Raw genomic sequence first — 11147 nt, 5'->3', positions numbered from 1 at the left:
CAAAGTATGATCATCTATTTGATCTACAAAATAATGTATTATGTATATGATAATATATATTTGATTTGTCCACTTTATAATCAGCTACAAATACAGTTGTTTATATTTGTATGTGGGTTTGCTATTTAATAAAGGGACAGGAGATACTGAACATATTATAATTGTTACAATGCCAAAAATTTGGAATTAAGTGCTTTTAGATGAAACTTTTTTGTACAATGTGAATGCAGGTGTGAACGAAAGGACTTTTCCTTTTTCTGTATCAACCATTATGTATTAGGTACGTAATAATATATGCATTGGATTAATTTATTTATGATAGATTCATTATATTCACACTAATGTGAAAGTTTGAAGAAATTATTATACAATAAATGATAGTCTGAATCTAGTTGACTCACTGTATTTTTGGGTTTTGGATAATTTATTGAGTACATTGATCATAAAATGCATCTCCATTTCCACCACCAGTAGTATTATCTGGGATAGAAGGATGCCTATGAAAACCGTTTTTCTTATTGGACCTGTCCAGAAAAAACAGACCTGGAAAAATTCCGAGGACCGGATGTTAGACCTATTGAAAAATGGACAAATTATATGATCAGGCATTCACAGATTTGGGGGCCTACTGGTCGAGGAAAATAACGATCAAAGTAGAGTAGAGTGACTAGAGTCTAACAAGTTTTGCAGTCAATCGTACAGAGGCAGTTTTAAATTGGCAGTGGGAGCCTAATACTCCACAAAACAGATTTCCGAAAAGGACCAATGTTTTGAGGATCGCCAATTCACAGGTTCTCAGAAACTGAATCAGGTTCAGGTCCGGACTTGCACTACTTGTGGATACAATTTTTTACATATTGATCACTATACAATAGGCCTGCATTTCTGCAACGCATAGGCAGCCTATCTTGCCTGGAATTTGTAGGGAAACTTAGCCATCCTGTTCAAGTTATTCATAGTGAGGAAATTTTTTAATACTAATAGCATAATAAGTATGTAAGGGCTCTGCTGAATTCAGCATAAAGTATTGTCAAGACACTCCATACAAACCCTCTGTGGCATACTGCAATATTTTTAAAATATTTGTTACCAACGAAAAAAACATCCCAGCTATACAGTTTATACAAACAATACACTCAAAACAGTATTTTCTACTTGTGTAATGAGAGGGCAAAATTACATCACAAAAGCCACGTGTAGTTTACACAGATATATTTGTATAACTATATGAGAGTCTTGGCAAGAAGTTTAATTACAAGCAAATTACATGTATGCACTGAACAAAGGAATACACAGTAAAAACATGTATACTGTTATATGTCTTTAGGGCTGCTAGCCTCCTTCGCAGACTTCTAGGAATGCTAGCGTTGTATTTCGTGAGATGCGATTTTCAGCATCAGCCAGGTTTTGCACAAAAACTATCTCCCCAATTTGGCATATCTCCCCAAGATTAGAGAACCTAGCCCATGATGAAAATCAGGAATCAGCAAAATAAATGTGCTCCTTAAATTCTGCAAAGGAGGCTAGAGCGAATGGTACAAGCAAGTGTATATACTCAACCATGGACCCAGCATGATATACACTTGACACAAAAAGTTTGCAAACTTGAATTTGGTTTATCGTACCTCTGCTATTATTAATTTCTCCTCACATTAAAAGAAAACTGTCAAAAGAGTCAATAGCAGAAGCATATCCAAAACTAAAGCCAAACACATTTTGCATCTTCTCAAAACAATGTACAAAAATGGTGGCACACAACTTAAGTTAAATCCAGCACTTTTTATTTGCGTCCTAATTAACCATGGTCGTTGTCTCAGGAATATACTGTGAACAGTTAAAAAGGTTATAAACATCACGTTTTACAATGATACAAGATAGAATACCATATATAATACAATGGGAACATAATTGACTGAAATCAAGTTTCCAAACTTTTTGTGTACATGAATTTCATCTACTGTGTATAACTTCCTTTGGAGGAAATTCCAGCACTAGTTCAATAGTTGCTCTACTTGTGTGAGTCTTGGAAAGAAATCTGCATATGTATTGAAATTTCAGCATCTGACTCCCAATAATTCTGTTTTCTACTACATTCATCAAATTTCTTTTGGGTCACAGCTGAAAAATTGTCACTTTTTACATGACATTGTACAAGAACATTGTACAATTGAAATATCAGGCTTAAAATGGGGTGGAAACTAATCGGTTCACAGGCCATACCTTTGCCTGATGCCCTGGCTAAAGCGTGCTTCAAGGTAAAGTTGGATTTTGTGAAGTGGTAGTTGTTCTACACTTAACAGGGTTCTCACCAGGAATTTTTCACAGTGTAGGGGGCATTTTAGCATGGAAGGCCATGTGGTAAGTGGCGCAGGTGTGAGCGTTGCAGGGGGTCTTGGGGCATCCTCCCCTCAAAATTTTTAATTCATAACCCTCAGAAAAACCTGCATTTTGAGGGCCAAATTTCACGAAATAAAGCCAACATTTTTAGCCTTTATTGCCAAACAAAAGAAAAGCCCCCTGCGCTGGTTGAAATACAGCGTACATGTAGGTGCCTAAATCACAGTATAGGGGATACAAATAACAGCACAGAGGCCCCAAAACTGACAAGAACCCTGTGTGCCTCATACTGTCACAAGGAAATCTTCAATTATTTTATTGACTACTTGCAAAAATTACCAGTGGCTTCTAAACAGTCTCTTTCAACATCTCAGGAGTTCTCACCCCCCGTACTATATTTCCAACATGAGTATTGCCATGAACTTAACACAGTTGTACTAGTGGATTCAACGTTCGACTTTCTCTTTGTTAGCTGCAAACTGAAGTGCTAAAACAAAATACAGCGTTTCTCGAATCCACAGTGAACATACAGACATAAAAAAAGCAGAATATAGCTTCTACATGGATTATCTAAGAGTAGACCTATGATTTCTGTCTTATTGAGTTCTCCACCAATAATTGTGCACAAAGAATCACTTGTGTATAAGATCAATACTGATTTATTCTCTTATCGTGCGGGTATCGTATTAACTAAACATACACTAATGGATATTACTTCAGTAAGGTACTAAAAACTAGTGGGCTTCTTAAAGCTTTGAAAAGAAATATGTTTCAGCTAAGCCCTGATTAAAGTCTCTCATGTTTAAGCTGGAACATGGTAAGAAGAATCTCAAAATTTCTAATGGGGTTTCTGGGAGAAAGGGTACAGAGGGTAGGGATTTCTACGGGTGGTGTGGGGAGTGTAAGTTGAGCTGCGCGGGGGAGGGGGGGTGAATCACGTGTTGCGGATTTGTCCCGGAACGTAACTCTTGTCCAGCGTGGGTTCCTGCAGGAACATGTGCAGGCAGCGCTCATTCTGCGCCAGGGGGTGTCCAGCAATCCTGACAAAACAAACAAAAAAACAACCATCAGACTTCATCCAACATTGCTTTGGAGATACATGAGGGGTGATCAATAAGTTTGTGGCCTCTCCAGGGTTGTAGCCAGCCTGAAATCATTTTCAGTCCCCTCGATTTTGAATGGGAATCACGGAACGCATGGTGTGATGTTGCGCGTCATTTCTAGGGGGTCTGGATCCCAGAAAATTTTTAAATCAAGACCCTTTGAAACACTATTTCCTGCATTTTGAGGTGCAAATTTTGCTTGTAGGCTAAGCTGTTCAATGGCATCTGTTTTGGTGTAGAAGAACACATGGGTTTCAGTTTTTTTAATATCTTTACATATCAATTTTTGTCTGTCCCAGGGGACGGAATGGGGAAAACTTTTTTCAGTCCCCAGCTGCAAAATTCCTTCAAAGGACTGAAGGACGGGTGCTGGCTACAACCCTGGGCCTCACCCAAAGATAAGGTACACAACTCAAATTTTAAGAAACAATTCTTAAGTACAGGGCCCGAAATTAATTTTTGGGATTAGGCGCACTGGTGCAGCCAACCTAAAAAATGTGCACCACATAGAATAAAGTAGAATGTTAGAAAAAGATAATAAAAAACCTTACTGCTCCTCTTCTGAGTTTTGCAGCGTCAAAAATTTCAATGAAACCAAATTCCAACTTAAAATTTTTATACAAGTAATATGATAGACATTTTATTATCTTTCTAACACAAACCTTAGTTACATACATGAGCCTACGAAAATATTTCGTATTTCGAGCCCTTTAATATGAAATCATAGTGGTCATTACTTTTCAGTCAACATCCTTTTGAAAATCAGTAATTAAGTGGTGAGAAGAACAAGGATGAACTGTGATCAGAGGTGTGTGGATTGTGTTCCTCATGCCATGAAATCTACAACGACAACGTCAAAATTTTTGATGAGGATTTCCTTCATAGGATATAGAATTCTTTGTACACAGCCAGTGAGTAGGTACTTACATGGCTTACGTTTCCTTCATATTTGAACTAGAAAGAAGTGGGATTTGACTTTCAGCAAAGCTTTAGGCCTGTGCACCTCAGGTCACAGATCAACTGCCCACATCTTTCCTTTCTCTCTCACTTAACTTTTGCTTCCTCTTTAAGGTAATGATTGCAATGTTTTGAAGTTTGGTCAGGCATGCGTCAACGCGTTCAGAAGACGCGCTTTTCTTAGAATAACAAGAAATTTGACGCTCTGGACGCTCTTGCACTGGGGAAAAAATCCACTGACAAGCATGAAATTCTGATTGACTAGGGATGCTACCAGGTCATCTGTGGTCACAGTCTTCTACTGTGGCCTCTGTAACTGTATTTTTGCCTTTTAGGATACCTTAGAATGCACTATTTTTAATTTAAAATCATTAAAAACTCTGCACCATGGAAGGTGGATACCCCCGGACCCCCCTACAATAGTCACTTACTGCGACTCACCAATAAATTTGGACTCCCTATAATAAAATCCTAGCTAAAAGCCTGAGTTTGGTAGACATTCATAAAAGGTTTTATCCTTCATAACTGTGCCCCCAAAACTGGAAGAGGCCCGACTTACTGACCACCGATAGTACTTGTGGCTGAAAATGAATATAAATCTTTCTCAAACAGGAATACGCATGGTCATCCAAAGACATCCATACAAAATTATCATCTTACTTATTGATAAATGCCTCCAGGCCCTGGCGTCGTTCTTCAATAAACTCGTCTTCGAAGATTCCATCGTCTCCGCGGAATGGTAGCTGGCGCTTCCAGGCCTTGCCAGGAAGAGGTGGGACCACAACCTGTGGGGAGGGGGGCACACAACAGAACAAACCATTAACAGCTGTGCACACCTGCCAATACAGATAGATGTCTTACTGAGGGATGACTGTGGCGCGAAAAATGTAAGTAGCTTAAGGAATGAGTCCAATCTACTCATCACACCTACTGCATCACACCTACCAATACAGTAACCGCATTTTCTTGACTTAAGTACACTCCAATCAAAATACGCATTCCCAATTGGGGGCAAGTCTAACACAAGTCTGTGGGACTGAAACATAAAATGGAAGAACTCCAATAAAGTATGCACCTCTTCACCAATCTTGAACATATTCAACTGGAAGAATTCAAATGTATGATGTTTTCTTCTATTTTCTCCAATAATTTTGCATATCAAGGATTTCAAGACAAAGGTCTTTTTGAATTTTAAAAATTGCTAGTGTTCTCCACTGGCATTGTCTCTTATTAATACTTTACAAGGCACTTAAAACATGGCTTTCCTCACTCTTGGTGTAAAATTGGGTACCTGACTTCGTTAGGGAGGTAAAACTGTTGCAGTGGAAGGAGAGGGATAGGCAGCAGACCATCTTTGAAAACTGTGTCCTGGACACATTGGATAACAGCTGACGGCCCCTACAGCCTTAAAAAGGCCATGATACTAGTACTTTACATATTATTACATGTACTAGCTTTCTAGACCATGGAAATTACCATTCCATCTTTATAGCTAACAAAAATCCAATGTACTTGTTTGGTACCATTTATGTTTTACACACATTGGTACCTATTACATGCAACTGCATCTACATTGTGTACAACAATAATATGAGGTTTTGCTTTACAGTGAAATTATGACTCCTTCACTTCTCACCTTTGAATTCCTCTCTAGCTCGTCTCGAAGCCACTCAAAATCACTGTATCTTCTGCGCACCGACGATTCTTTCATCTTGAAGACTGGTAAATTTGTCTGAAGAAGAAAAACACAATCTATAATATTAGAACCTTTGACAACAAACAGAAGATTGACATCAACAGTAATAAGATCTCACCATTCGGTATAACAAGTACATGGTAAGGCAGGGCTCGAAATACTGGGTGCATGTGCACCTAGGTGCACCCAAAATTGTAGCTGTGCACCCAATTATTTTCTGTGGGTGCACAGGGTGCACCCAAATATTTTCTTGGATTTATGTATGTAAGATATCAAAGTGTACTAGTAATGTAGTATACAAAAGTCATCATATTCTTGACATCTAAGGGTTAGAAAGATAATAAAAATGTCTGTCATGGCACTTGTTTAAGAATTTGATAGCATGTAACTATGTTTTCCTATTAGGTTTTTCTGACATTCTACTTAAATTTAAGTGGTGCACCCAAAATATTTTTGGTGCACCCAATTTTTTAAGCTGGGTGCACCAGTGCACCTAATCCCAAAAATGAATTTCGAGCCCTGTAAGGTAATGCTAGTATTCACAGCGATTGTTGCTGGGCTACCCCTTATACATTAATAGCCCCTATAATTATAAAATTCACAGGGCTTCCCATTACCGCTAATGGAAAAGTCGTCAGGTACTAGTTACGGCGCACTGGCAATCCGACCTCTGGAACGGACCTAACTTACCTATTACTAATGGTGCAACCGATAAGACAAAGATGTAATAAGTAAAAGAAAGTTGTAACAGCAATGGTGTAACAGGTAATACAGAACTAGAACATGTAAGACAAGGGTATGAAAGTAAGAGGTGTACATAAAATTAATGGTGAAACAGGTATGGCCTAGGAAAAAAACTTCCTGTTTCAGTTTTTTTTAAAAATAGGGTCGGTGGACAGGGATCAGGGTTGTAGCCAGCACCTGTCCTTCAGTCCTTTGAAGGAATTTTGCAGCTGGGGACTGAAAAAAAGTTTTCCCCATTCCGTCCCCTGGGACAGACAAAAATTGATATGTAAAGATATAAAAAAACTGAAACCCATGTGTTCTTCTTCAACAAAACAGATGGCATTGAACAGCTTAGTCTACAAGCAAAATTTGCACCTCAAAATGCAGGAAATAGTGTTTCAGAGGGTCTTGATTGAGGGTCAGACCCCCTAGAAATGACGCGCAACGTCACGCCATGCCTTTGGTGCTCGATAGGATTCCCATTCAAAATCAAGGGGACTGAAAATGATTTCAGGCTGGCTACAACCCTGACAGGGATTATATATATATTTTTTAAATTCTTTTAGACTTTGGCCAAAACTCAAGCAATACTGAAATGCATGAGGACACTTATATCTTGATTATTAACCTTTAATTCTGTGCAGGATAGTTACAAATTTGTGGATACATTCATCCTTCAGTAGAGAGGACAATAAGTTATTTTTACTCTAATAGAAAGAGGCTAGCTGGAAATTATGTGACTCTACTGTCCACCCAAAAAAAGGCTAGGGTCTGCAGGGTAGGTCGGGAAACAGGAAACACAACATTTTTTCCCAGACTTTTGAGAATAGTGTAACACTAGTAACAGGTAAGGCTATGGTGTAACAGGTGTAAGGCAATAAGCCCTTACACAGAGATCAGGATGCATGTGCGTCTACACAGCCTACAGGAATTCTAGGTGATATGTCAAAATTTTATGTAAAGGTCCACAAAAAGGAAACAAAACTCATCTGGACGTTGTTACGCGAATTGCAACAATGATTAAGACAATGACTGTTTTCTCTTTCGAGGCCTTTAAGTTTAACATATTACCTAGAATTCTTTTAGCTGCAAATGTGTTCTGATCTTTGTAAAAGGGCTTATGGTTTGACAGGTGAGACAAAGGTGTCACAGGTAAGACAATGATTATCAACCAAAAGAGTTGAAATTCACTCTTCAGATGAGATCTTACAAGTAAACAGATACTTGTACCAAGGAGGTTCTAATAAGACCTCATAATTTGCTTGTACAAGGTGTACGTCAAAGGTGTCAACAGAACTAAACTTTCATTTTATAGTATACTTTTTCATGATAAATTCTGTATATCACAATGGTACATTACTGTCCATATACAAACAATGAAAGATAATTTCCTGACCACCCATAAAAGGGTAATAATCAGCATCAAAATATACGTAACTTATTTGTTTAAAATCCTAGTTGTGGTGCATCCGCTTCAGAACAAATACAGGTGTACAAGGTGAACTGAGGACACCGATAGTCCTGGGAATTATAAAATTACAATTTACATCACCGATTTAGATCAATATTCAATCCTTGCACTGTAAATTGTACCTAGCTTCAGTGTTAAGGAATATAGGGGGTAGAAAACAAACATGGACTACGAGACGTCACATGGAAGTGGGCGGAAACCATGCAGATTTTTGAGGGTTTGGAATCCGACATGACACGGCCATCCGCGCTTTCTTACCCTCATTCTGACTTCGTAATCGGTGTAACGCTTCTTCCCCATCAAGTGCGTCTCTGGGTTGAGTACATCGATCTCCAAAAAGTTGGCTGGAGCCGCGTAAGCGTCGTCCAGGGTCTGTTTTTTCGCCGCCAAACGTCGGGTATCCGCCACAGGAGTTTCTTCCGCCATCTTGGTTAGGGAGTGAGAGGACCCGGACCCTGAATAATCGGGCAAAGCACGTGACTGCTGGAGCACTGTGGGTAATCTCCGAGCAGATGTTGGAAGGAAAAAAAATGATGACGATCGCTTTCACTGTTGAATATCTGCTTGGAGATTTGGCTATGTTATCAGGGTGTGCATTAATTCTGCTCTGAGTGTGTTTCTTTTCCATTTTCACGCAATGAACAGACAACAGAAAAGGGCAGGGTCAACAAGATCACTTTTTTCATCTGACGTTGAGAATTTCAGCTATACATTATAATCATATAATCATCTGGTGTATTTTGTCAGCCAGTATGTACCCAATGAGTAATGAGGCTGTTTAACGTGGGCGAAGCACCTCCTCGAGCACGGGACCCCCGTTTTACGTCCCTCCAGGAAGACGACTTGCCTGGTGAAATGACAGACCTTTGTATGTGATCTAGAAAGTCAAATTAGATGAGATTGGAAAGGGGAATTCCACTCCACATGGGAGTGTTATTTTCAGATAGATATTGATTTTAGGAAGTAATAAATGCATACTACTTCACATTATACGATAAAGTACTCATTTGCTCCACGTGCCTCAAAAGCATTCAGTCTTCTACAAAACTCCCCAAGTACCCTCTAATTGAATTAATCCTATGGCTGAGTACAATGCAAAACTTTTAGGTAAAGGTTACAAAACTAATTTCAGGATCGCTAAGAAATCTAGTCTTGTTATGTGTTCTTCGCTATCTTATGAGCAATTTGCCTTCTTGGTGTGCTTAGCGATCCTCATTTATTCCGAAAATATGCACGATAAACATTATGAGTGTCTATGCGTATAGGGAATGCATGGGTGGGGTCTGCATGGGTTTAGTGAGTGTTATAATCTTGTACAAAACACACATCGTGCGATGTGAATTCCACAAAATTCGGCTGATTATGTATTCATTGACACATTATCTATTGGAAAGCACCACCCCCTTCTGGAGTGGAATGCCCCTTTAAGGTCTAGACGCACTGCCAGGTTCGAATCACTTTTTTCTAGCATTCAAGTTGATTAGTGGACAACCTTAGCCAAATGTTAGGTTGCCCATGAACATTTCAGGTTGCTGCAAACATTGTCACTAATAATCTCGAGCTATGCACATTAATTTTGATACCTTAACAGTTAAGGTTTTCATTGCTACAATGTAGATGTTGGATCACTTCAGCCAGAAAAAAAAAAAGAGAAAATACCCAGGTCTGGACAAGTTCAATAGTCTGATTGTTCCAGGCAAGTGAAAGTGCTGATCGGGCAAGCACATGTGGGCAAGTAAGATTTTTCCATGAGTGTGGTTTTAGATATTCTCGTTACTACTAGTATTTCACAGTCATGGTATCAAGCATTGGTCAACACAGACAAATAGAGCCAATGATAAAAAATGCCATTACTGGAACTTCATCAGTGGAAGTAAAAATACATAGAAAAATGTCATTTAAATTTTGGGCAAGCGCAAAGTTTGTTCGGGCAAGTAAATCTTTTATGTTCTTGCCCGATAGGACAAGTGAAGTTTAGAAAACTTGTCCAACCCTGATACCTCTACCTACCAACCCTAATTTCACGGCTATATTTGGAAACAGCCATTTCTACTCTAGGTCTCAATACATGTTTTATTTATACATGAATTGAGTGACACTGGTATCTAAAGACATGAAAGAAGCGACAACTTTTAATACAAAAAGAAAGAAACACCAACTTTAATCCAAAAAGCTATTTCACTACAATGTCATATTTACACGATTGAAGATATTCAAATGGGAGCACAACAAATTTCCTCTCTTATATTAGTCTACTTGTTTTGGGAGCAAGGTAGGATCATGTTTTTAAATGGCAATTTAAATAGTCAACATACCGAGAGTGAAAAATGTGTCTCAAGTTTTATCGCAATAATGTCACTTCTATCGTATCGCAATAACGTAAAACTCAAAGATGCCTTAAAATGGGCATTTGTACATGTTAGACAGGTGAAAAAAACAACATACAAATGTGTTGTATAATTATTGTGTATGTTAACTGTGGTAATATTTCTCCTTGCCACTAATTTACAGGAAGATACCCATGTGCATTAGATTTGGAGTCTGCAGAGGATGTAATCCATAAAATTTACTTGCTGTGGCCTTATAAAACTGTATGACAGTATGAGTATGACATGCAGAACTAACTCCCCAGGTATATGTACATGTTCTCCTCAGAACTTTAGCATCATTAAGTTTCATTTCTTGTATTCATTCTATATTATCTACAAGAGCTTTCATTTTGACATGGTACACCAGGTCCTACAAAACCATACTACCGGTATACTATAAAAAAAGATACTGACATATTTCCATACAAAATTAGATCTGTTGACTGAAAGTTGTACCATTTTATTGTAACTTCTTGTTGAACAGAACA

General features: G+C 38.4%; 1 protein-coding gene across 1 annotated transcript; it reads right to left on the bottom strand.

The window, feature by feature from the left end:
• Positions 1 to 1195: 1195 nt before the first annotated feature.
• On the bottom strand, positions 1196 to 8763 carry LOC118423255 (sorting nexin-12-like). Its single transcript, XM_035831337.1, has 4 exons — positions 8549 to 8763; positions 6034 to 6129; positions 5058 to 5182; positions 1196 to 3377 (listed from the first exon to the last, which is right to left on the bottom strand). The coding sequence occupies exons 1-4, from the start codon at positions 8714 to 8716 to the stop codon at positions 3272 to 3274; spliced, it is 495 nt and encodes a 164-aa protein (XP_035687230.1). The 5' UTR covers positions 8717 to 8763; the 3' UTR covers positions 1196 to 3271.
• Positions 8764 to 11147: the final 2384 nt, after the last annotated feature.

This window comes from Branchiostoma floridae, chromosome 9 (genome assembly GCF_000003815.2).
Source record: "Branchiostoma floridae strain S238N-H82 chromosome 9, Bfl_VNyyK, whole genome shotgun sequence".
Lineage (NCBI taxonomy): Eukaryota > Metazoa > Chordata > Leptocardii > Amphioxiformes > Branchiostomatidae > Branchiostoma > Branchiostoma floridae.
Note: the sequence above shows the minus strand (reverse complement) of the source record. Positions and strands in the feature narration are given on the sequence as shown.